Source organism: Lissotriton vulgaris, chromosome 8, assembly GCF_964263255.1.
Source record: "Lissotriton vulgaris chromosome 8, aLisVul1.2, whole genome shotgun sequence".
NCBI classification, from domain to species: Eukaryota; Metazoa; Chordata; class Amphibia; order Caudata; family Salamandridae; genus Lissotriton; species Lissotriton vulgaris.
Genome location: NC_141696.1, coordinates 19,166,384 through 19,193,796, shown reverse-complemented (window position 1 = coordinate 19,193,796; position 27,413 = coordinate 19,166,384). Strand labels below are relative to the sequence as shown.

Below are 27,413 nucleotides of genomic sequence, written 5' to 3'. Positions count from 1 at the left end.
GAGAAGGACAGGAGGCCGGAGGACCCTTCCTCGACATCTCCACCTCGTGAGACAGACGGGCCACCTGCGGAGGTGGATCTGGAGGCACAGGGGAGAATGTTGCTTCCCTGGAGAACCTACCCATCCCTACTGAATGGCATGTGGAGGGAGGTCCTTCCCGGGAAGAGTTCTGCAAAGCTCAGAAGGAGTGTCCTACTCTCGAGGGGCTGCGGCAACAGGCCAAAGCCCAGGCAGCAGGGAACATTGAAGGGAGCTACCAGATTTACTGGGAGGATGGACTCCTCTACAGTGAGCCCAAGGCACCTGGACATGGTTCATCCAGGGCCTTGGTGGTCCCTCAATGCTTTAGAGCCTTTCTTTTGGAACTTGCTCATGAGATACCATTGGCAGGACACCTAGGACAGGACAAGACCTTTGCCCGGCTTGTCCCCCACTTCTACTGGCCTCGAATGAAAGTGGCGTCTGATACATATTGTCGGACGTGTGTGTCTTGCCAAGCCAGTGGGAAAACAGGGGTGAAGCTAAAAGCTCCCCTGGAACCACTACCTGTCGTTAGCACCCCCTTTGAGAGGGTGGGCATCGACATTGTAGGGCCATTGGATCCACCAACTTCAGCTGGTCACCGGTTCATCCTGGTTTTGGTGGATCATGCCACACGGTACCCAGAGGCAATACCTCTGAGGACCATCACTGCACCTGCAGTGGCAAGGGCCCTGATGGGGATCTTCACCAGAGTGGGTTTCCCCAAGGAGGTTGTGTCCGACAGGGGGACTAACTTCCTTTCAGCATACATGCGGGCTATGTGGAAGGAGTGCGGCGTTACCTATCGGTTTACCACTCCTTATCACCCACAAACCAATGGTCTTGTGGAAAGGTTTAACAAAACCTTGAAAGGTATGATACGGAGTCTACCTGAGAGCCTGCGGAGGAAATGGGACGTCCTCCTACCCTGTCTCTCTTTTTCCTACAGGGAAGTGCCACAGAAGGGAGTGGGCTTCAGCCCCTTCGAACTTTTGTACGGGCACCCTGTACGGGGACCTCTCAGCCTGGTGAAAGACGGATGGGAACAGACTCCCAGGAAGCTTCCCCAGGACGTGGTGAGCTACATGCTGGCCTTCCGGAGCCAAATGGCTAAGTTGTGGAAGCAAGCTTCAGACAACTTGGAGGCCAGCCAAGCAGTTATGAAGGAGTGGTATGACCACAACGCTCACCCAGTGGAACTGGAGCATGGACAGAAAGTGTGGGTAATGGAACCTGGAGAGCTAAATGCCCTCCAGGACCGTTGGACAGGCCCCTTTGAGGTTTTGGAGAAAAAGGGTGAGTCCACCTACTTGGTGGATCTTAAGACCCCGAGGCAGCCCCACAGGGTGCTGCATGCCAATCGCCTCAAGCCACATCATGAGGGGCCCGAGGTTGTCTTAATGATGGTGACCGATGGAGCAGAGGAAGAGGAAAGCGAACCTCTCCCTGATCTTCTCTCGTCCCAGGAAAAGGATGGGTCGGTGGAGGGAGTGATTCTCTCGCCATCCCTGACTCCTGAACAGCAGAGTGATTGCCGCCAGATCCTGGAGCAATTTTCTTCTCTGTTCTCCCTTGTCCCAGGTAGGACCCACCTGTGTACCCATGACGTGGACACAGGAGACAGCCCACCTGTGAAGTCTAAAATCTACCGGCTGTCGGACAAGGTGAAGGCCAGCATCAAAAGTGAAGTCGCCAAGATGCTGGAGCTAGGAGTGATTGAACCTTCTGGTAGCCCTTGGTCTAGCCCGGTGGTTTTGGTACCAAAAGCTGCCCCACCAGGCACCACACCTGAATTGAGATTCTGTGTGGACTACCGAGGCTTAAATTCAGTAACCAAAACTGACGCACATCCCATCCCACGGGCGGATGAGCTTATTGACCGGCTGGGAGCTGCCCAATACTTAAGTACCTTTGACCTAACTTCAGGGTACTGGCAGATTTCCCTTACCGAGGAGGCGAAGGAAAGGTCAGCCTTCTCTACACCTCAGGGACGCTACCAATTTCGTGTGATGCCCTTTGGGCTCAAGAACGCCCCTGCCACTTTTCAGCGGCTGGTGAACAGGGTCCTTTCTGGAATGGAAGCTTTTTCTGCTGCTTACCTGGACGACATTGCTGTCTTCAGTAGCAGCTGGGAGGACCATTTGCAGCACCTGCAAGCTGTTCTTCATGCCCTGCAACAGGCTGGCTTGACAATCAAGGCCAGCAAGTGTCAGATCGGACAGGGGTCGGTGGTGTACCTAGGTCACTTGGTGGGCAGAGGGACAGTGCAGCCCCTCCAGGCAAAGATTGAGGCTATCATCGCCTGGGAGCCCCCCAAGACTCAAACTGAGGTCCGAGCTTTCCTGGGCCTCACTGGATACTACCGTCGCTTCGTGAAGGGGTATGGCACCATTGTGGCACACCTCACTGAACTTACTTCCAAGAAACAACCCCGACGGGTAGTCTGGACGGAGGCTTGCCAGCGAGCCTTCATGACCTTGAAACAAGCATTGTGTTCCGCTCCCATTCTCAAGGCCCCTGATTTTGCTAGAGAATTCATTGTCCAAACAGATGCGTCAGAACATGGCATTGGGGCAGTGTTATCGCAGCTAAATGATGAGGGCTTGGATCAACCCGTGGTCTTCCAGTCCAGGAGGCTACTCCCCAGGGAAAGGAGGTGGAGTACAATTGAGAGAGAAGCCTTTGCGGTGGTTTGGGCCCTGAAGAAGCTGCGGCCATACTTGTTTGGCTCGCACTTCCTGGTTCAGACTGACCACCGCCCCCTTCGTTGGCTGATGCAAATGAAGGGGGAGAATCCCAAATTGCTAAGGTGGTCCATCTCCCTACAGGGAATGGACTTTAGGGTGGAACACCGACCTGGGACGGACCATGCCAATGCAGACGGTCTATCCAGGTATTTCCGCCTTAGTGATGAGGACTCCCAAGGGGTTGAGTAGTTCTCCCCACTTTCAGCTGGGGGGGACGCGTGTTAGACCTGTCTGCTTCTGGGGATGTTCTAACCATTATTATTTATTTTTGTCCCCCTTAGCCTTCCAGAGTTTCTGTTTTTATTTTTTATACATGTCCACCAGGATTTTTCAGTGCTGTCAGAGGGCTAGGTGTTCCTTGGCTATGACGCCATTTTTCCCTCATAACCTGTGAGGCCTAGTCAAGCCCCTTGAAAATCTAGGGACATCCAGAAACCTAAAATGGTGTCCACCAACTGCCATAACGGACACTACTGGAGGACAGGCCCATAGGCTTACATGAGGAACTTTCCGGAATCATCTAGTGACTTCTGCAGGTCTCAGGCCACCCTATATAAGGCCAGTGACCAGCAGCCATTTTGTGCTGACCCAAGAGTGGAGGAGTGAGGCAGTGGTGAGAGGAGGTGGACGCACTGGGAGCAGCTAGTTTGTCTTGGAGGCAGACAGTCACTACAGAGAGACGTTCCCCCTTCAGCCTCTGACCAATCCCTCCCCAAACATCAACTGCTGAGAATGAGAATAAGCTACGTGTGAAGGAAGACCCTTCTAAGTCTGAGCCCCAACGAATCCTGACAGGTCGCTCTGAGTAGAGGGTTTCCCTAACTGCCAATGCCCAGCGCTGCACCTACCAGCGTGGAAGAACAGCTGTGAGCCCTGTGACGTGGCTGGAGTTCCTTGTTGTGCTCTGGTGAAGACGTGGGTCTGTGGAGCCATAAACGTCCTGGGGAGCGAGGGCGCCGCTCGAGGACATACTTCCCCTGGAGCCGGTGAGGGAAGTGACTGAGGGAGAGCAGCGGCGCTGCTCCGATCGTCTGCGGGACCCCGGGGGCACCGGCCGCGTCAATATCACCCCAAGGCTTGGAGAGTGCGGAGGCGCTTCCGCGCATGCCCTGAGCACGTCCGCTCCTGAAGGCAAGAGGGGCCGGGAACCGAGCAGGTCCAGGCGAGTAGCGTCCTTCCTGGGAGCGGCCGCCGGAGGAGGCGGGAGAAGAGCGAGCGCTTCCGCGCATGCCCGGTGAGGAAGTGTATGGCCTGAGGAGAGACGCCGAGGGAGCGTCTCCGGATCGTCGAGTGGTCCGCCGCGCAGAGGGCGCAAATCCTTCCTGGTGAGGAGCAGAAAGAAGGCCAAGGTGTGTGGCTTCGTCTTTGCCCTCCCCCGCTCAAGTGTCACGGAAAGGAGCTGACGCGAGCAGGAAGGGGGGAGTTGTGCTCACCGTCGTTCCACCGCCCCAGCCCCAAGCAAGCAGCTGGCTCGGCGGGAGGAAGAGAAAGTGAGGCAGTGAAGCCAGAAGGAGCCTTAAGGCAGCGGTGACGCGTGGGGACTGGGACAACATCGTCCCCACGCTAAAGTAAGGAGTAGGGAAGAGGGGCCCCTGGGAAGTTCTGAGAACTGGGGATAACTTAACTCTGGTTATTACTCTCAGCTGTGGAGAGGAGGAATAAGAGCACACTACAGAACCCAAAGTTAGTTAATGCTGAGGTCTAGTTTTATATCTCAGGGTATTTACAGAATTGAATGCAGAGTAGTGATGCTGGAGTCTGATGCAATGTCTTCTTGAAAATAACTACTGAAGCAGGCTAATATCACTGCAAGTGGCACACTGAATCTATAAAGTGAATGTACCCTTCTGTAACCAGTGATTAAAGGAGTAGACTGGTAGAGTTAACTATAATCAATTCCAACTGTAATGTACCTTTGATTCTTATTTACTGACTAGGAAAAGTATTGGATGTCACTTGAAAGCTATGAGAACTGTGTAAATTATTTGTGTACTGCTTTGATTTAAAACAAGAACAAGAAAGTATATTATTTTTATAAAAGGTACTGGTATTTTCCTAAGACTGGTGTTGTGTCTTTTATTTTAGTGGTTAATCACTGGGTTACTGTGAGTGGGAATTGTAAGCACTTAACCAACGCCTTGAGTTTAGCTGTATCCACTACTGTGCCAGGCTACCCTATGTAGTCTAGGATACCCTAGGTCCAACAGTGTGCATCAAAGTGAAGGGGAATGTGGGAATGCGAAGGGATGTGTGAAAGTGAAGGGATATGCCTTCAAGCAAAGGGCAATATGTGAATGTAAGTCGATGAGCATGAATCTGAAGGTGAACGCAAAAATGTCAGAGGACATGCAAGATTGCCAGAAGATAAGAATAGAATCTGAAGGTCCATGGCGGGTTGGGAAGGGGTGTGCATGAATGGGAAGGAGTATCAATGAATGTAATGGGGTAATTTTGAAAAAGAAGTTGTATGCACAAGAACGAAGGGGTATGCATGAATTTTAATGTAAATTGTATGTGTGAATGTGGAAGGGTATGTGGGAATATAAAAGGAAATATGTGAATATAAAAGAGCATTTGCGAAGGGTATGGGTGAATGTGAAGGGGTTTATATGAATATACAAAGCTATGTGTGAATTTGAAAGGACATGCATGAATGTAAAAGGTATGTTTGAATGTGAAGGAATAAATGTGAATGATGAGGTATGTTTGAATGTGAAGGGATAAATGTGAATGAAGAGGTATGTTTGAATGTGAAGGGATAAATGTGAATGAAGAGGTATGCTTGAATGTGAAGGGGTATAAGTGAATAGTAATGACATCCGAATGTGAAACGGTATGCGTGAGTTCCGAATGGTAAATGTCAATGTGAAAGAATATATGTGAATGTGGGGGCATATGAGATATGAAAGTGTATGTGTGAATGTGCTGGGGTATGCATGACATTGAATAAGTAGGTTTGAATATGACAGGTCTTATTTCATAGTTTATGGTACGTCTAAATGTGAAAGGGTATGGGTAAACGTGAAGGCGTATATCTGAATCAGAGTGGTATGTGTCATTGTGAAGGGGGATTTTTGAATGCGAAGTGATATGCATGCGTATGGAGTATGCATGAATATGTGTGTGAACGTGCTATGCATGACTGTTAAAGGGTACATATGAACGTACAAAGCTATGTGTGAGTCTAAAGGGTATGTTTGAATGTGAAGGGGTATATGTGAATGACGTGTGAGTGTGAAAGGGTAAATGTGAATGCATAGGGGTATATGTAATATGAAGGAGCATTTGTGAGTGTGATGGGGCATGCGTGACATTATATGGGTATGTTTGAATATGAAACGGCTTATTTGAAAGTGTATGTTAGATCTAAATGTGAAAGGGTAGGGGTGAACGTGAAAGGGTATATGTGAATCAGAGTGGCATGTGTGAATGTGAAGGGGTGCAATCCCTCACGACGCATGCCTGAACAACGCGGTCTTAACAAGAACCGTGTCTTAACTATGCAAGCCTTTACCACGCATGCCTTTACAACCAATTTAGTTGTAATGGCATAATTGGTAACAGCATATGCACAATTAAGGCTATGCCCTAGCCCCTGCCCTGAGTCCTAAAACCCATCCTAAATCCCAGCGCCCTGCCCAGACTATGACCCCAGACCTAAAAACAACCCAGCCCCCCTCCCTGACTTCTAAAAACCCGGACCCCGGCATTAAAATTGAACTGCCTCGCCGGGCCCTGCACCCCGAGCCCTAAAACCCAGGTTCAGCCTTGAAATTGACCCGACCGCCCCTGCCCTGAGCCCTAAAACCTTGACCCTGGACCTAAAAAACACCCCAGCCTACCTCCTGAAAACCGTCCCCCCAGCCGTAAGAAGTACCCTGACCTCCGTCCAGAAGGCCTAAAACACGGACCTGAGTCCTACCCAGCCCCCCACTCTGAGCCCTGTAGTGTTCCGGAGCGCAGGGCAGCGGTCTAGCTGACCCGCGCCACTGGAGCGTCCCCGCGCTGACGCGTTACGTCAGACGCGGGAGCTTATAAAAATAAAGAGGCGGGGCTATGGCGGCAGTCGGGAGCCACGCGTAAACTGTAAACTTGGCTCCTGTGATTAATAGCGTTACGAGGGTCACACAGAACCCACCTCACTGCCTGCACTACGCCCTCCTAGCCTGGCGGTCTCTAAGGGCGGCAAACTTCATTCTCGAGCACCACGTGGGGAGAATAGTCGGAAGGCCCTAAGCCACATGCGCAGAGTCCTCGCTCAGGACACAGCCAGCATACAAGGAACAGAGGCGAAGGCAAAGCCTGCGGAGCGGCACCAGCGCCTCCGACGACATCTGAGTGGGTAAGGGCAGCGCACCACGCCGTTACCCCAGGCCAAGACTTGCCCAAGGGGAAGTGAATACGCGCATCACCACCGAGGCCCTAGGACCCGGTCGTAAGAGCGTGCCCCCATACCGAGGTGCCCATACGGTCGACCCACAGAAGGGACGGTTGTCAGTCCCCAGGGCCACCGCAGCATCCCAAGAGCATCCCAGACTCTGAGCGGCGCACCGCGCACGTGCCAAAAAGGTATCCATTCCCGCCCTAGAGCCCTTCGTAGTGGACGGAGCTCCATCTTCCCCCACTCCACGCTGACGGGATTGGACGGACCACCTCCAAATCTACTTTGAGCCCTACTCCTCCACCTAGGGGGCAAGGACATACACTGCATTTATAAAACGCTGACGGAAGCCACCCCGAAGACGTACCAAACACTCCTCGCAGCTCTGACCGCCTACTTTGAACCCATGGCGAGTAAGGATTATGAGCGATTCAAATCAAATCAAATCAAATCATCTTTATTCGGTTTCCATTTTTTGAAAGCCATAAAAGTACATAAAAACACAATAAATATTAAAAATCACATTCATTCAGTATCAAACAGTGTCTTGAAGGCGTATTTTTAGCAATCCATCTTATATCCGAAAAAGATACCCAATCAGAATTCATAAGTTCGATCAGTGCCTAATGCATAATTTGAGATACTGTGCAACAGATTTTGTCATCAGATTATTTTCCAAAAATTGTAGCGCCAAGTAGGCAGGGCGACATTTGCGAATTTTTAAAACTTTTAATAATGGTATTATCCACCGCCTACGTAGTGGCGTATAAAATTTGCAGAAAAAGAGGACATGATTTGTAGACTGTGGGGACATTAGGTCACAAGGACACACCGAAATATTATGTGTCCAGTCATTGTGGTTTGGAAATAAAACCATATAATGGTATAAATTAAACCTAAAACGAGTAAGAAGAAGTTTTTCATATTGTGTTAAATCATACTGCAAGTACGGTTGGATGGTGGGGACCAGCTGTATTAGTAGACATTGTTGGACTGATGGCTTCCCTATTTCACTCAACAACCGTAGTTGAGATAAGTGCGACAGACAGAGTATTTTTAGTTCTTTTTTCGATATGTCTGTTACTGACAAGGGGTCATCAAAGAATCTCGAGAAACCAATATCTGTAAGAAATGATTTCACGTAGACCAACCATTTTATCTTTGTCATGTTATCTAGTTTCATGCAGTCCAGAATTATTGTTCTTGTGAGCTGGCACTCGTCCATTGCCCATATTCTGCGCCACAACATGATCGGTTGGATTTTAATGATGTCGGAGATATAATCCACCCCGAGTTCAAGGTGACATCCAAATGTAGTTGTGCTTTTTGGTACAGCCAGTAAAAATCTTAAGAAAGAGTTTAACTTTTTGTAACTGTTCTGCGTTTGTCGTTCCCCAAACCCCTGCTCCGAAGGTGGCTGTACTAATGCATTTGGCATTGTATATCTTGATCATCTCGGTCAGAGGTCTGAGCGATTCATCTTCCACCAGGGGAAGCAAGAAGCCGATGAGTCACTAGATGCTTTCCATGGCAGATTGAAAGAACTGGCTAGCTCCTGTAGGTTCCGAGACGAACAAGAGGAAATTCGAGGGCAAATCATCCAAGGCTGTTTCTCGTCCAAACTCCGAGTCGCCGTACTCCAAGAAGACGATAAACCCCTCGCAGACATGCTCAAGCTCGGCCGATCTAAAGAACTGTCCCAGGCGAGGGCTTCCCACATGGAGTCGGCCCTACACCGACCTGTCAAAACTGAAAAGGTTAACATAGCAGAAAAGGTGAACGTAGTCAGACCCAAGGGAAGACAAATGGGCGGAAGAAAGCAACCAGACAAAAGGAAGGAGTGTGAATATTGTGGAGGACAGCCCCACCGCCTGCAAGACTGCCCAGCGAGAGGAAAGAAATGTAGCGCATGCGGGTGGATGAACCACTTTGCAGCAGTATGCAGGTCCACAAGAGCCAAAAAGGGAGCTGCACACGTGGTGAGAGAAGAAAGAGATAGTGAAGATATGGATGACGATACTGAGGACTATCCAGTCTACTACGTGAACGCCATCAATCAACCAGAAAGAAAGAAGCGCCGCCTCCCAAAATGACGCATTAAGATTCACCAACAAGAGGTGAGAGCCACCATTGACACAGGGGCGTCTATTGAACGGATGGCAGCGAGTGTATACAACCAACTAAGGACGAAACCTCCACTACGCGAGGCAAAGATCCGAGTGTTCGCATATGGCCAGAAGACGCCTATCCCTCTGATCGGGTGTTTCAAAACAGAACTACAGCACCACGAGGCAAAGGTACCCTCAATGATCTATGTTATGAAGGAGGGCAGCGGCATGCTGCTGAGCGGACAGTCGGCCAAAGATCTCAAGCTCATATCCTACGCCCTAGCAGTACTCGAAGAAGAACTCAACACCATAATGGAGGAGTTTGAAGACGTGTTCAAAGGCATCGGATGCCTAAAAGGGAAAGAGGTGTCTCTCCACATCGACCCATCAGTCTAACCAGTCGCGCTGAGACATGGGCGCATTGCGTTTCACCTAAGGAAAAAGGTTGAAGAGGAACTCGAAACACTAGAGAGACAGGGGATTATAGAAAAGGTCAGTGGAACCACCCCGTGGGTATCTCCAATTGTAGTGGCTCGAAAACCCAAGCAACCAGGACAGGTCCGCATCTGCGTGGATATGCGCCTCCCGAACGCAGCGGTGAAGAGAGAACGGCACCTGACCCCCACAATAGACGACATCCTAGGGGAACTCAATGGGGCGAAGTGGTTCTCCAAGGTGGATCTTCGATCAGGATATCATCAACTACCTCTTCACCCTGACTCAAGGTACATACCCACCTTCTCCACTCATGTAGGACTAAGACGATATTGACGCCTTAATTTTGGGATATCGAGTGCAGCTGAGGTATTCCAGAACACCATCCGCAAAGTCCTCAGTGGACTCCCAGGAGTTCTAAACGTGAGCGATGACCTACTCATTTATGCAAAATCCGCTGAAGAACATCACCAAAGACTACGAGGAGTTCTACGAAGAATCAAAGAGTCAGGTTTAACCCTACACCGAGAAAAGTGCCAATTCCTGCAGCACAAAATCAGTTTTTTTGGGTACACTTTCTCAGACCACGGAGTGGCACCGGATCCCGACAAGGTAAAGGATGTCCAAGAGGCCCCAGCCCCAACGAATGTCTCAGAAACAAGGAGCTTCCTGGGCATGGTGAACTTCTGTGGGCGCTTCATCCCGGATCTCTCCAACCTCACCAAACCTCTCCGAGAACTGACCAAGTCAGCCACCACGTGGCAATGGGGCCCGGAGCAAGAGAAAGCATTCCGGGACACAAAGGCAGCCCTCTCAGCTGACACCACCCTCTCATACTTTGACCCCTCCAAGCCCACCAACGTGGCCGTGGACGCCAGCCCTTTTGGCCTAGGGGCGGTGCTGACGCAACTTCAGAGCAGCGGAGAGTGGGCACCCATCGCCTACGCCAGCCGCTCATTGATGGACACGGAGCAGAGGTATTCACAGTTTGAGAGAGAGGCCATAGCCATCCACTGGGCCTGCCCTCACTTTCATGTCTATGTATACGGCCACCCCTTCACAGTGACCACTGACCACAAACCTCTCCCACCCCTGTTCCAAGGCTCAGTCTCAAAACCACCTCCGAGAATCGAGAAGTGGATCCTTCAGCTACAAGGGTACGACTACCGAGTAGAGTATAAGCCAGGGTCAACTAATCCCGCAGACTACCTGTCCAGGCACCCCCGAGAAGCCACCCTGAAAGAGAAGGAAGAAGCGGAAGACACAGAGGAGTATGTCCGTTTGGTGACGGAAAGATCCCGACCACTTCCCATGAGCCTCGAGTCCATCATTGAAGCTTCTCAGAATGACGAGTGCCTCCAACTGGTCGCTGATGCAGTCAGATCAGGGAACTGGCTCCCCATCCAGGAATCCCTCAGCAAAAGGACACCACAAGCAAAAATTTCCCTAGAATCCATCCTGAGAATCAAGGAAAAATTGTCTCTCGACAGCCAAGGATGCCTCCTACGAGGACCCCGCCTAGTCCTGCCAGCCAGCCTAACCAATCAGGCGGTAGAACTAGCGCATAGAGGACACCAAGGTATGGTGAAAACCAAGAGCCAACTGAGAGCGAAGGTGTGGTTCCCGGGCATGGACCCCATGGTGGAACAAACTGTCAGATCCTGCAACTGGTGTCAAGCTGCAGGGCAGCCAGACCGTCCTCACCCAGTGGTAACCGAAGACAACCCTCAGAGACTGTGGGAATGCGTAAGTGCGGACTTTGGCCACCTTCCGGACGGGCAATATGCGCTCGTGATAATTGATGACTTCACCAAGTACCCGGAAGTGGAAATCGTAGGGAGCCAATTGGCCACGGAAGTCATCGCCAAATTCGAGAAGACGATCGCCACTCATGGAATATTCGGGGTAGTCAAGACAGACAATGGACCACCCTTCCAAAGTCAAGAATTCGCAGAGTACCTCAAGAGCTGGGGCATCCACCATTGCAAGATAACCCTGCACTGGCCCCAGGCTAACGGGGAAGTCGAGAGGTTCATGCGCACGCTCAACAAGACCATCCGCATAGCCCTCGAAGACGGGTCACCCCTAGAAAAGGCCATTTACAGTTTCCTGAGAGAATATCGCATGACCCCACACGTCATAACGGAGGAAGCACCAAGTGCGTCAACCATGGGCCGGATTGTGAAAGACACTCTCCCGAACCACTCCACGTGGGTTCCCGAGCGATCCAGCAAAGAAAGGCCCTAGCAAAGCGGACTCACTCCAACGAGCAAGCCAGCAAATGACGAGGGGCCGTGAGTCCACGATTCAAGCAAGCAACCAAGTCTATGTCAAAGACCACTACCCAGGAAGCAAGTTTCGACTCACGTTTAACCCCGACCGTGGACTGTCACTCGCCGGACCGGGACTATGGTGACAGCCCAGAGAGGAGCTGAAACGGTCACCAGGGACGTCTCATTTTTCAATAAAGCACATCAGAACAATTCACCGGGTCCAACACAGTCCTGCCCGAGCACACCGCCCGGAGTGGAGCCTGAGGCGGAGCCGTACATCTCGGAGGAAGAAGGCCCAGGAGACCCAGATACCTACCAAGTTCCAACTTCCCCTGATAGCAGAATGTCAAGCCCGTCTCTTCCAGCTGGATGAAACAGCACCCCGACTCCAGGGACACCGAGGGCCACAACATCCAGATGGGGGCAGTCCAGGTATGGACTAATACGGAACCCTGCGCCATCCTCCCAACTGGCTGATTACCTGGTGGACTGACTCCCTGAATGAACACTAACAGACTGGTAACAGATCCATCCTTTATAATATACTGTAATGTTGATGTTTCTCTATTTTGATAAAGGTTAGAAGGAATGCAGTGTTCCTGGGTGCAGGGCAGCAGTCTAGCAGACCCGCGCCACCGGAGCGTCCCCGCGCTGACGCTTGACGTCAGACGCGGGAGCTTATAAAAATAAAGAGGTGGAGCTACGACGGCAGTCGGGAGCCACGCATAAACTTGGCTCCTGTCATTATTAGCGTTACCAGGCCGCTCACTCGGCGCTAGCCTCACGACCAACGCTACAATCCCTAAAACTGGCCTCTCTGCCCTATAAAATACCCTGACCAACCGCCCTGAGCCCTAAAACCCTAAAAAATTACCAGATCCCTAAACTCCCAGAAATCGTACTCACCACTCGGTTCCTCGTCCGATAAGGAAGTCAACTCCGACCCTCCACCATTCGCTCTGAGTAGAGAGCATTAACTACTACTAAAGTCTAAACCATGCATATGTGTGGTAAAGGCATATGCGTGGTAAAGGCATATGTGTGGTTTAGACGTGCGTGGTTCCGCCTGTGTTGTTTAGTCATGCGCAGTTTAGGCTGCCTGGTTAAGGCTGTTTCCCGTATGTGAATGGTATGTGTGAATGTGAAAGGGTAATTGTGCGAGTGCGAAGGGTCATGCTTGTTTGAATATGACATGATTTATGTGAAAGTGAACGGTATGTGTGTGCTTCTCTGTTGTACATATTACACCTGTTCCCACTTTCCCTCTCACACTCTCCCCACTGTCTGTTTCTATTGAATTCTCTATTTTTCTGTCTGTTCCTCTGTCTTTTCCTCTGTCTCCCTTTTACTTTCCTACCCATTTGTCTGACTACTTTCTCTTGCTTTCTCTCACTAACTCTCACTCAGTGCCTCTGTCAATGGGTGTGTGATGTCACTTCCTGTGATATCATTGATGTCAAAGAGTGTGTGATGTCACTTTCACTAACCCTAATATTATAGGAGATCATCGTCCAGGGCAGCCCTGTTTATAAGAACTGACCAAGCGCCTAGAAATGGACAGATACTTGATGTGATAGCCGGTGTGTGGAGCTGGGAAATATTTGGGGTACTAAAGCCATAAATGATGATGTTGAGGCTGAAGGGGAGCTGTAGGCATTACCTACACCCACCCTTGTCTCTGCAGTGGCGGGGTTGGGACTGCTGCCTAACACGTGCCTTCTCCACACTTCCTTCTGTGCAGTCAGTCTTTCATTAGACTGTGATAATGCAGGCACAAGACGGGGTGAACCTGGGGGTCTGGATAGACCCCCCCCTCTATAGTTAGAGTGGGGACTCCCTTCCTTCCCCCTACTTGAGCTAAGAGGAATCTGAGCAGTGTCCCCTGTGCCCTGGCATGATGTAGGGACGCTGTACGTGTGTAATCTGGCCTCAGGGCGCTTTAAACCCCAGCCCATTGAGAGCGGCCCCTGGATGTGCACTAGAGGCCAGGGTGGGTGGGATGCTGGTGAATCTCTTATCTGACTTAGCAATGATCCTTCTACCGCCTAATGAATATCTTGTTGACTCCATAAACACAATTTAAAGGTGTCATACCAATTTCCTCCATTCTGAAAATGCAGGGCTGTGCCATATTTACGATAATACGGCATAGTCCTGTATTTCCTCTAGCGCTGGCTCTTAGTTCAGCTGCAGCACCAACGCAGGAACCCTTGCATCATAGTGAAAAGGTGTCTGTGTTGAGGGGATAATTGTTAATGTGCAGGAAGGTATCCCTTCCTGCACATAAACAATCACTAATGGTGATTAGTAACCCCTATGTGTGCTGCATTGTGCAGGACACTTACAAGTTGCAAATTGCCATTTTTTAATGGTTATTTATGTGCAGGAAGGGACACCATCCTGCACATGAACCGTCATTCATGGACTAAGATGGAAACAGCAAAAACGAAGAGAAATAAACAATTTCTCCTTGTTTCGCCATGTTTAGACCTGGGGCTGCCTCCTATTTACACCACCCTTGTAAATAGGAAGCATCGTCAACATCAAAGAGTGTTGCGACCGAATGCTCAATGCAACACCCACTGCCGGGACCTTTCACACTAATTGTAGCGTGAAAGGCGGCTTTATTTACAAGGCGGCGTTTTAGCTATGTTAAGTGGTTTAACGTCGCCGTGTTATTAACGTGAAGAGTTTATGGCCAAAGGAACGTCGCAAGAAGTGACGTTCCTGCAGCAATAAGCCTTTGTATATATGCCCCAGTGTGACTTTCAGCTTTGTTTGAGGTATAGCAACAGTTGATATCTAGAATCTGATTTATAGAATTGTAAAGCAAACAAAAAATTATTTTTTAAAGTGTCTTTACTGTTATGCTAAACTGTTGTTCATTTCTAAGGGACTGGTTTAGTTCTAAGTGTGGACTATTATGAGAGTTTAATAATATATATATTGATGTCCCTGTTAGTGACATCATTGTGAATTAAATATGCTAACTTGTCCCATTGCTATATTTCCCAGGACTTGTGGCCAGTGTTGATGTAGTTATATGTGTTGGTGCTTTTGACTTCAACAGCACATGCAGTCTGGTTTGCTTTAAACATCACCAGACTTAAATAGTAATATCGCCCTTTATAAACACAACAAATAAAATAAATATACAAATAAGGCTATACCTTGGTTATTAATGCACACTATAAACAAAATATATACAACTCACACATCATATTTGATCATCTTAGCCAGTGATCTATCTCATGATCTCATCACATGCCTCCATTTTACTATAATACACAGATGCATTAAGGCTTTATTGCATCAGATAAAGGCTCAAGGCAGCATCACAGCCCAGGGTGGGACCCTCACAACCCTTGGGGGAGGGGTTCCACCATGGCAGGACCACAAGACTTGCTGCCAGCCTTCTCTTCTCAAGCTGACCATTTCCTATCATGTGTCAATACTTACTGGGGCTTGGTTCGCACTGATGTCCACAGCCATTGCTTACGCAGGTCTGGCCCGCAGGACATCCTCCTGGTGGACACAGTTCAGCGCACAGTCCTACTTCTAGAATAGAGAAATACGGCAGTATGAATAGACATTATTAACATGGTAAAACCTGTGAGTGCCCCATTCTGTCACCATAGTAATGAAATAGCATCTTATTGCCCGAAGATGTTCAAGAGTAATGGCAGGCGGGAGTCGATACGCCATTCCCTCAGAACCTTGAACCTTCCTTGGGGCATATCACCAACAACCGGCGATATTTATCGCTAAGCGCACTTAGTGCTAGGATAATTATCGCCGGCTCTCGCTGGTTTCTATCGCTGAGATGACGCGCTATCAGCGACGCTTATCTCAAAAGCGATAGGAATACCAGCGATGGCAACATATTGTGCGATTATCGCTGGAAATCCAGGAAAAAGGTAAACTGGGATACATATGATTAAATAGGCAGGATATAACCAGGGCCGGACTGGGAACGAAAACCGGCCCTGGCAAAGTGCTCGGCCGCCCCCCCCCCCCCCCCTTCGGAAAAGGGGGAGGGGGTGACTGAGCTCTTTGCCTGGGCCCCTTTTCGGCAGATTTTGTTATCGGGCCGATTTTGCAGCCAGGCTGCATAAACGGCCCAGTAACAAAAACGGCCCCCAGGGGCCCAAAATCAGCGCCCACCCTTGCGGCGCACCGGGGGATTGCAAAGTGCCCGCAATGGCCAGTCCGGGCCTGGATATAACAGTATGTTTGTATATAAAGGGGTATGCGTGAATGGAAATGTATGAGTGAGTGTAAAAGAGTATTCGTGAGTGTGAAGGGGTATATATGAACATTCAAAGCTATGTGAAAGGCCTATATGAATGTAAAGGGTATGATTGAATGTGAAGGGGTATAATTCAATGTGAATGACGTGCTAATATGGAAGGGCATGTGTGAATGTGAAGGGGTGTATGGGAATCAGAGTGCTATGTGTGGATGTGAAGGGGTGTATGTGAATCAGAGTGGAATGTGTGAATGTGAAGGGGTGTATGGGAATCAGAGTGCTATGTGTGAATGTGAAGGGGTGTATGGGAATCAGAGTGCTATGTGTGAATGTGAAGGGGTGTATGTGAATCAAAGTGGAATGTGTGAATGTGAAGGGGCGTATGTGAATCAGAGTGGTGTGTGAATGTGAAGGGGTGTATGTGAATCAGAGTGGAATGTGTGAATGTGAAGGGGTGTATGTGAATCAGAGTGGAATGTGTGAATGTGAAGGGGCGTATGTGAATCAGAGTGGAATGTGTGAATGTGAAGGGGCGTATGTGAATCAGAGTGGCATGTGTGAATGTGAAGGGGTGTATGTGAACATTCAAAGCTATGTGTGAATGTGAAAGGCCTATATGAATGTAAAGGGTATAATTCAATGTGAATGACGTGCTAATATGAAAGGGCATGTGTGAGTGTGAAAGGGTAAATGCGATATGAAAGTGTATGTGTGAATGTGATGGGGCATGCATGAAAGTGAATGGGCATGTTTGAATACAACAGGATTCATTTGAAAGTGTATGGTAGGTCTAAATGTTAAAGGGTATAGGACAACGTGAAGGGGTGTATGTGAATCAGAGTGGTGTGTGTGAATGTGAAGGGGTGTATGTGAATCAGAGTGGTGTGTGTGAATGTGAAGGGGTGTATGTGAATCAGAATGGTATGTGTGAATGTGAAGGGGTGTATGGGAATCAAAGTGGGGTGTGTGAATGTGAAGGGGTGTGTGTGAATCAGAATGGTATGTGTGAATGTGAAGGGGTGTATGGGAATCAGAGTGGGGTGTGTGAATGTGAAGGGGTGTATGTGAATCAGAGTGGTGTGTGTGAATATGAAGGGGTGTATGTGAATCAGAGTGGTGTGTGTGAATGTGAAGGGGTATATGTGAATCCGAGTGCTATGTGTGAATGTGAAGGGGTGTATGTGAATCAGAGTGGAATGTGTGAATGTGAAGGGGTGTATGGGAATCAGAGTGGGGTGTGTGAATGTGAAGGGGCGTATGTGAATCAGAGTGGAATGTGTGAATGTGAAGGGGTGTATGTGAATCAGAGTGGAATGTGTGAATGTGAAGGGGTGTATGTGAATCAGAGTGGAATGTGTGAATGTGAAGGGGTGTATGTGAATCAGAGTGGTGTGTGTGAATGTGAAGGGGTATATGTGAATCCGAGTGATATGTGTGAATGTGAAGGGGTGTATGTGAATCAGAGTGGAATGTGTGAATGTGAAGGGGTGTATGTGAATCAGAGTGGTGTGTGTGAATGTGAAGGGGTATATGTGAATCCGAGTGCTATGTGTGAATGTGAAGGGGTGTATGTGAATCAGAGTGGAATGTGTGAATGTGAAGGGGTGTATGGGAATCAGAGTGGGGTGTGTGAATGTGAAGGGGCGTATGTGAATCAGAGTGGAATGTGTGAATGTGAAGGGGTGTATGTGAATCAGAGTGGAATGTGTGAATGTGAAGGGGTGTATGTGAATCAGAGTGGAATGTGTGAATGTGAAGGGGTGTATGTGAATCAGAGTGGTGTGTGTGAATGTGAAGGGGTATATGTGAATCCGAGTGATATGTGTGAATGTGAAGGGGTGTATGTGAATCAGAGTGGAATGTGTGAATGTGAAGGGGTGTATGGGAATCAGAGTGGAATGTGTGAATGTGAAGGGGTGTATGTGAATCAGAGTGGTATGTGTGAATGTGAAGGGGTATATGTGAATCCGAGTGCTATGTGTGAATGTGAAGGGGTGTATGTGAATGGAAAAGGGTATTGTTAATGTGATGATGTTTATGTGAATGGCATGTGTGAATCAGAGTGCTATGTGTGAATGTGAAGGATCATGCATGAAATTCAATTGGTATGAATATCTCCCTCCTCCTCTTTTCCCTTCTGATTCCTTCTGCTTCTTTGGATTTTTCTCTTTCACACCGTTTTTCCTTCTCTGGTAATCTGCGATATCTCCCCTTCCCACACCTCTATCCTTCTCTCGCTGCATCTCTCACACTTCCCCTTTCACTGGGTCATACTGTTCCACTCTTCTTCTCTCTCGTGTTTCTCCATCTGTCCTCTAATCTTGCCATCTCTGTATTTCCTCACTCTCTGCCTTTTGCTCTCTTATCTCACTTGCCCTCTCACTATCTCTTCTCTCTCCCAATTTGTCCACCTTTGTAACTCACAATTTTCCCTCTCTCATTCTCCTTTCCCCTTCTCACCATCTCTCTGCCTATCTATCTCTGTCTGTCTCTCTGTCTCTCTCTATGTCTCTCTGTCTATCTATCTCATCCCCACTGTGGGGCAGAGAGAGACAGATACACATTGAAAGGGTAAATCACACCCATATGAATACAGCTAGCATATACCTCTGCAGAGGGGAGTGGGCAAGCACCCCCTTGTTTTTGTCTTTTGATCTGCAGACCTCACATCATTTAGGGCTCACCATGGGGTGCAGCTCTATGTTACCCTTTCAGACCCCTGGCACTGCCTTTGCAAACTCTGGCCTCACAGGTGTCAAAAGAGGCATGAACAGCATGTAACCCATGCAGTAATTCTGCTGTTTAATTTCTACAGCTCTGATTGGGACATTACACTTTGTTTGGTAAAAGAAATGCATGTCAAATCAGCACTTAGAATATATCATGAAATGAAACAAATGCAAATTATTTAAAACCTGTGGTCAAGTCAAGTCAAGTATTTCTTTATTCGGTTTTTGGCAGATAAAAAACCATAAAAGCATTTACATTATTAAAAACAATTACATTTCATGAGCTAGTTTAAAGCGAAATACTAGCGTTTAGTACAATTTCTTAAAAAACTTATTGATTTTTTTAAAAAGAGGGAAATTACCATTGTGCTTCTCTATCATTTATACAATATTAAAACGAATTCATTATATATACATAAAACATTCTAAGGAAACGTCTCTTTCTCTTTACACAGTTAATTGAATTTTCAGAACAATCATTATGTATACATAGAATATTTTAAGGGAAAGTCTCAATCTCTTTACACAATTAGTTGAATTATCATACCACGACACTATGTGGCAATTTATTTTTCCTCTTTTTACAGGTTTAATCGGTGTCGGAAAATGCATTTCAAGAACTTGACAATGCACTTCGCCATCCACTCATCGCCCAACATCTGTAAAAATAGCAAAGCCGGGCGGCATCTTCTAATTCCAACAAGTTTTAGTAGCGGAGTCCGCCAGATCTTTCTGTGCTCTCTATAATACTCACAAAAAAAGAAAGTATGAATGGTTGCCTGGGTTGAGATCTCGTCACACGGGCATAAAGATAATACTGAATCCCAGTTGTTTCTTTCTGGAAAAGCAACCAAACGATGTAAGGTATTTAACCTAAATCTTATTAAGAGAAATCTCTCAAAAGTAGTAAGATCATAGGTTAAATAGGGCTGAATTGAAAAAGTTGTTTGTACAGCGATGCAGTGTTGGACAGATGGTTTGGAGGTTTCTTTAGTTAACCAAATTTCTTCTAGATAGGCAAGTGAGAGAGCCTGTAATGCCTTCCTAGATAATGACCGGATTGTGGTTGGAGTCAGGTAATATTTTTCCAATCCTAGGTCAGTTAAAAAACCTTTTATATATGCTAGCCATCCAATTTTGTTTGAATAGTCCATGGCCAGACAATCTAAGATAATCTGCTGGGTAAGTGTGTTTTTGTCCACCGACCATATGCGGTGCCAAAGGAGGAGAGGCTGTATTTTAGCTAGGTCCGTTAGATAAGAGATTCCCAATTCTATGTGACAGGAAGAGGTGGATGTGCTTTTTGGAATCGCTAGAAGGAATCGGAGAAATGCGTTTTCTGCCACCTGTAGGTTATTGGTGTTAGCGTACCCCCACACTCCCGCGCCATATAGCGCTACTGACTGACATTTAGCTCTATATATCGTTAAGAGCTCTGCCGGCGGTCTCCTGCCCAATTGTTTAGAGAAATTTGCAAGGGCCATAGTGGTTCTTACTAGGTGGAATTTTCTTGACTCTATGGCTGGAAGCCAATTTAGTTTCTGGTCGATAATAATGCCCAAATAGGGGTACTGTGCTGTTACTTCCAATTTTTCCTTATTTAAGAATATACTCTTTGGCCCTTTTTTCCCTAATCCTGCAGTCATAATAATAGTTTTTTTGATATTAATATGTAGGTCCAGCTCACCCATAAATTGGGAATACCTATTTAGAGCCTTCTGGAGTTCTAGAGGTGTGCGCGCCAGTATAACGTCGTCGTCCGCGTAGAGCAGAGCCGGGATCGAGCGATTTTTAACTTGAGGAAGGTCCTGGCTTCCATTCAACATGGCTCGCTCCAGTCCGTTGGTATAAAGCTTAAAGAGAAAGGAAGCCAGGACACATCCTCGTCTCACTCCCCTCTCCACTCCAAACGACGCCGATAGCTCTCCTTTTACACCAAACCTCACCCTGGCTGAAGCATTTGTGTAAAGTTCACACAGGAAATTTACCAAAGGCAAGTCTACCCCCATGTCCAACAATATTGTCCATAATTTGGTGTGGCAAACACAGTCAAAGGCGGCTGACAGATCCACTTATACCATGTAAATACTGCCCGCCTTTGCACAAACGTATTTCCCTAAAATCAATGTCAGGTTCAGTGCCTGTTCAACTGTCCCTAGGCCCTCCCTGAAACCGAACTGGATGTCTGAAAGTATCCTGCCATCCTCCGCCCACTGCTGAAGACGTTCGAGGATGATTCTGCCCACAACTTTACCCAAGGAATCCAGCAGAGAGATCAGACGGTAGCATGATACCTCCTGACGGTCTCCCTTTTTAAAGATGGGGACCATGATTGATTTGGACCATGAGTCCAGTAGCCCCACCTCACAGGCTGCCCTGAGTACCCTTGTGAGAATTGGTGCCCATAGGTCTTCGTTCGATTTTAAATAGATCCATCGGGACACCGTCGGGTCCTGGGGCTTTACCGTTTTTTGCTGGTTTTAATGGCCCGTAGAACCTCATTGATGTCAATTTCTATTTCCAATGGATAAGTGGTAGTGAGTCGAGCGACGATTGAATCTTCGGTTGAGTCTACTGGGCCCCCACCAAAGATCTTTGAGAAGTGGTCCACCCAACTCAATTCATCAATTGCCACATCAATGGCCAGTTGATCCTTTTGATCAACTGGCCATTTTACCACAGACCAAAATGCTGAGCTATTTTTATGGGTACAGCTTTTATGTAGTTGATCCCATAGGGCCTGCTTGAGTTCAATTGTCCTGTCCTTTAATGCTATATTACACTCTCGCCTCAAGTTTGCTATTTCCTGGGGAACCCTATTTGGGTTTTGCAGTGCTATTTTTGCTTTAGAATGCGCTGCTGTGCATCTATGATTAAACCATCCTGCTTTCTTCCCTTGAGTGTTTTTTAACTTTACGAGTAATGCCGCATTTATTGCTTTTATGACCATCTTAAAGTTTCTTAATAATTCTTCACTCTGTACTGACAGATCTAAGCATTTGAGGATTGAACAGTATGCCATTTTTATCACTCTACTCAAAATTTCTTGGAGGTCAACTTTCTCCCATTTTAAGGAGAATCCGTTAAGTTTGTCCAAGTGTAAAGAGTTTTGCCTCAATGCGCTAACTATACTTTGAGTGCTGTGCTCTCGTAATAGGTGAAGTGTTATGGTGAGGGCCCAGTGATCACTTTGTGTGTTTATGAGAGTTGAAAAGCTGGTAACACGGTTCCCTGATGTATTGGATATCAGGATGAAGTCTATAGTGGTATGGCTACCCCTGCCAATAAATGTTGCATCTAACATCTGGGTAGAAGTATTCATTTTATTTACAATTTTGAGATCCAGGTCAAGAAGAGAATCATTTAGACAGTTTCCAATAGTTGAATGGGAAAAATGCACTAAAGGATCCTCGTTCTCGTCCGTTAACCCACACAAGTTACGGTTACTGAGTTGGCAGGGATGTTGATTAAAATCGCCCCCCCATAGAATGGTAGCCCCACTAACAGAGCCCCCAGTCAAGATAGATAATTGAGAGCGCAACTGTCGCATGACAGTCAATCGTTCACCAACCGGTAAGTTGTTATAAAAATTTACCAATAGAACAGTGTCATCTTTACTAAAGCGAAGGCTCCCAATCGGGTCATTTGTTTCCAGAGCTACTGAGGTTATGGCCAGGCCCCTTATTGTGTTTGAAATGTATATGGTCAAACCACCTTTTGCTCTACCTGAGGCAACATGTGTTGCGGGGGAGAAAAAAGTTTTGTAACCTACCAAATGGATTTTGGTTGTTGACCAAGTCTCCCGGAGACTTATTATATTAAATTTCTGTATGAAGCTTACCCCCATACCATTTTCTATTTTAGGGCCTAATCCGGCAATATTCCAGAAAAGAAGGACGATGGCAGAGCCTACTTTACCTGGGTGAGTTTCCACTGACCCTAGAGGCTGTTCCACGGTTAACTCATCCGTGTATCCCAAGGCCTCGCCATTATTACGTGTAATAATGCCTGATGCAATTTCTCCTGCCATGACGGGTTTATTATCTGTCTCATGATAGAATATCGGTGGGTATAAGTTAGAACCCGAGATTTCAGGCTGATTACCACCCTTTAAGTTAGCCTTTGGGATTGCTGGGGTTTCTAATTGTTTTAAAACGTAATTGACCCTTGGATCTAGGTTAGAAAGTCAATCGACTCCTTCCAGCCCAGAGAGCGTGGAGAAATGATTGAAAGTGGGAACATTGAAACCAAAGCCCTTAAAACCAGAGCTTTTCTGAAAAGCACCCATAAAGGGCGCATGATCTTGGGGGATGAGCCAATAGGGATTGAGGGTAGAAGTAGCTAAGATAGTGTGTGGAGATTTCTTCCCCTCCTCTCTCAGAGTACCAATCACCAATGTGTCTGATTACTCTGCGATCTCTAAAGTTTATTATGATGACGTCTCCTCTTATGTCCTTTGGTCTGGTACCTACCCACCCGAGTCTTCTGACTTGAAGAATTTCACCGTTTAGGTTGGGGGGTAATGGCCTGTTATTCCTCAACCAAAATATCACTTTGTTTTTAAGCTCCTGGTGGCCTTCGATTTTTACCACTGTTAATTCTGGAACCCCGGTTAATACCACCACGTAGGGTGCCACCTCTGGTGGTAGGTCTATTATTTGCTGGTGTTTCTTTAGAGGCTTGGCAGGAATAGGCTTCCAAGGAGCGTTTGTCTGAGAGGTATCTGTTATTTTAGGCAGCCCGTCCGGTATTACTTCCCTGTTTGTCTTTAGGGACTTGGTAGAAGAAGGGATCGTAGATGAGCTGGTCTGAGGGTTATCTATTATTTTCGCCTGCCTGTCCAGTCTTACTTCCCTGTGGCTAGAATGTCCCTCATCTATTTTCAGGGGGACCGAGATGTTCTTGGCTGGTGCTATTGACAGGTTGTTACTGGGTAGTTTATCAGCTGATGTTATCCCTGTTGGTGTCTTACATTTATGTCAGGTGTGTCTAGCTTTTGCGAGTTCATTAATTGACTCTGTGTTAGTTGCTATTGCCTTTTCAATATTCCCCAATTGTTCAGCCCTTCTTTTGGTTCGCTCTACTAATGGTAATATTAGTGATTTGACTAATTTCTCAATACTCCCCATTAATTCACCAGGGGCTCCTGAACAATTTAGGTATTTTGCACATTTCTGTGACTATAGTTTGCCCCCCGCGCTTCCTTTTTTTAATTATTTGTCCATGACCTATTGTTTTGATCTTCATTTCCCTAAACGAGGAATCCCTAAACGAGGATGTTGTGAATGATTGCTCCTCTGATACGATCTCTACTGGTGGATCAGTGGGTGAGTCGTTTATATGTGGGGGCGTTAGAGGTGTTTGATCTTGTGATTGAGATGGAATACTAATGTCAGCGTTTAGGGTTTTATCGGAAATCTGGGCTGATGGAGTGGTTTCTGACTGAATTTTACCCAGAGATGAACTTTTGTATACAAATGTTCCGAGGATAGATGTTTTTCCGTGAATTCAATCTCGCAATCGAGCACGGAAGCAGCCCTAGTAATAAAAAGATCAAGAGTCCCCCTAACAGAGCCTCCCACTGAGGTAATATAAATTTTATGATCATGTTGTGTTCCCTAGCGAGTACCCCACCGACTCCATGTACGAGTTAAAGTGCATGTGACTTCCCTCCTGTACCAGCTATGAAGACGCAAATACATTTGCGTCCAACGTTAACTTGTCCTCTTTCAGACCCACCATGAATGGGTTTGATGGTCCGTTCCTAAGTATGCTATGCCAACGTCTTTTTGAAGTGTACTCCTACGTTTTTCAGCCTGGCTGAAAGTAGGCCCTGAATCTCTGCCATCGAGCCTCTTCTCTGGCTTCTGACTGCGAGGGCCCCTGCCCAAGCAGCCCCCGTACCCGTGAACTCTGACTTACTTCTAGCGCGGCCCTCCGTGCTCAACTCAGCCTGCTGCCTGCCAAGATTGACTATAACCTTCGAGTTATCTGTTTTCCTCCCCGAAGATACATTCCAGCCTGCTAGCTTCAGTAAACATCCTTCCTCAGCTACAGGGCTAAAGGGCCAACCTGTCTTTATGCAAGTAATTCATAGCCTCTGTTGCCATGCTTCCATGGAAGGCCCCATGCCCCCACGCTTCTCATACAGACACTCAGGCGCTTATACACGCACTCACGGCAAGTATAGAATAGCTTATGCTCTAGAGACCTTTCTGCCCAGATAGCTTAGTTCCTAAACATCAGATATCAGATATGATAGAAGCACAAGTTGATCTGACATGCCAGACTTCTGTCTCTTTCCGTCAGTGTAAATGTCAAGTCCCCTGCACCCCGTCTATCACACGTCATGCAGCTGCGTGCGCATCCAAGCTTCCGATTTCTGCTGACATTGCAACATTCTGTTAGCACCACCCCTTGGTGCCACCCACTTGCGTCACCTATCAGTGACGTTTCTAGCACACACGCCTAGTTTACGCCTAGTTTACGCCTCTTGATGATGTATTAGCACCACGTGTATACTGTTATCTTGTCTTCTCTCAGCTGTTACGCCTCTTACATTGAACATTATGATGTAGATCAAGTATATAAGCTATGTATTGTCAATAAACGACAGCGCGCTCATCTATCCCTTCTGACACCCTGTGTGGTGGTCAGAACATGATATCCTGATTCCTTTATGAGGAATAAAACCCTTAGAAACTCTTACACCACGGACTCTGTTTTCCTTCATTTCGATTGAGTTATTATTGATTAAGTACTTACCTGCATAGAAATTAAGAGAGTAAATTAATTATTTACATCATTTTGGCGCCCGAATAGGGACCCCTCCCCCACCTCACGCGCCGGAAGGTGCGTTGCAATCCGTGTCCCCTGCCATCAGTTAGACGGACAACACGTGTACTGGCAGGATTTCCTGCATCCCCCTCTGACACACGGAGGTGACGAAGACTGCGATCAGTGCCCAGACGAGGCGGTGAGGAGTGCGGAGGATCCCGACCAGAGCCCAGCCGAAGGAAGCAAGGTCCGAGGTGTGAAGAGGCCCACCAGTTTTCCGAAGTTTTCCGAAGTTTTCCGAAGTTCCGAGTCGAGTCCAGTCGAGTTTTCCGAGGCCTTCTGTTTTCCGTGCTTCCCGGTGAGTACCATTGCTGGGTCGTATCTAGACGGGTTTGGGTACGCAAGTCCGGTCTGCACTGTTTTTAGGCAGTGTATCTGTACTGTTTAGCAGTATATAAAGTATTCCGAATTTCTGCACTGTTACAGCAGTGTATCTGTATCGTTGAGCGGTACATTCAGAGTAGGGGGAAGTTAGCTATGTCTTTAAATGTTTCATGTGATTAATGTCGTGGTATGAATGTGATTGTTTTTGTGCATTATTGTGTTTTTGTATAAATAGTTACAGTTGACATTAAGTATCAAGGATCAAGCATTCCAGTATCAAGTAGGCACAATGCCGTTTTTCAACAAATTAAAGCAGATAGGAACTAGGAAAGGGATGTTAGAGGAAGAGATTCCAATCCCCCCTAGGGACACTCCAGGTAATTTTATGTACAATAAACATGGCATAGACGCCATCCTGTATCTAGAGTTATGGACCGATTATACCAAGCACTTAGAGGAAAGATACCGATGGCCGGTTAACGGAACATGGGATGCCGAGTGCATCATAAAGGTAGAAGAAATATTACGGAAAAAGAAAGCTAGACAATCTCAGAAAGACGCCATAGAATTTTGGCGTAAGGAATCACGTAAGCGTGCTGATAGAGCACTCCGTAGAGAAGACAGGCTTAAAGAATCAGAAAAGGCCCAAGAAAATGAATTAGTTACTGAGGGAATTCGAGTAAAAGTAGAACAAATAGATCGTATCCAAAATGGCAAAGTGAACAACATGTATCTTTTGGCCGATGGTACCCCTGACGCCATTTCAGAAATACCGAAAAATTTGCCGTCACCATTAGTTCCAACTAAAGTAATGCATAAGACTACTAAAGACATATTCCTAAATTCATATCTCGAAGATGTAGCGCCAGCTTACACCAATCTGCCTGTTCGTGCCCTGCCTACTGACAGGGCCGGGGGTGGTACCGCCCCCCAAGATCACTCTCAGCCGACACCGAAAAAGACTAGTTCCGTTCCGCCAGCTCCGCCACTTCCCTCACCTAAAACTGATTTGCCGAAACCACTTCAATCAGATCCTACTAAAAGACAAATTCAGATACTGACTACACACAGAGATAATGCCCAAGCTTCCGCTTCAGGAGGTGCGACCGCGGGTCTCCAGACCCCGCCACCGACTCACAGATTAAATCTCAGAGGTATGCAGAGTCCTCTTACGCACAGATCCCCCCGTTCTTCTAATTCATCCCGTCTTGATGCACTAAAAGAAAATATGTCAGTTTGTAGATATGATCCAGAACCTGGACAGGACGACTTAATGGTATTAGCGTCTTTACGGTTAAGATCTGCTACT

General features: G+C 47.3%; 1 protein-coding gene across 1 annotated transcript in view; it reads right to left on the bottom strand.

Annotated features, from left to right (window-relative positions):
* The window catches only part of LOC147693253 (uncharacterized), a 58,041-nt gene that overhangs the window by 7,860 nt on the left and 22,768 nt on the right, over positions 1-27,413 (bottom strand). Inside the window, exon 3 of the mRNA XM_086933649.1 lies at positions 15,425-15,523. Coding sequence (XP_086789775.1) covers positions 15,425-15,523 — 99 coding nt within the window. The remainder of the gene's footprint in view (positions 1-15,424; positions 15,524-27,413) is intronic.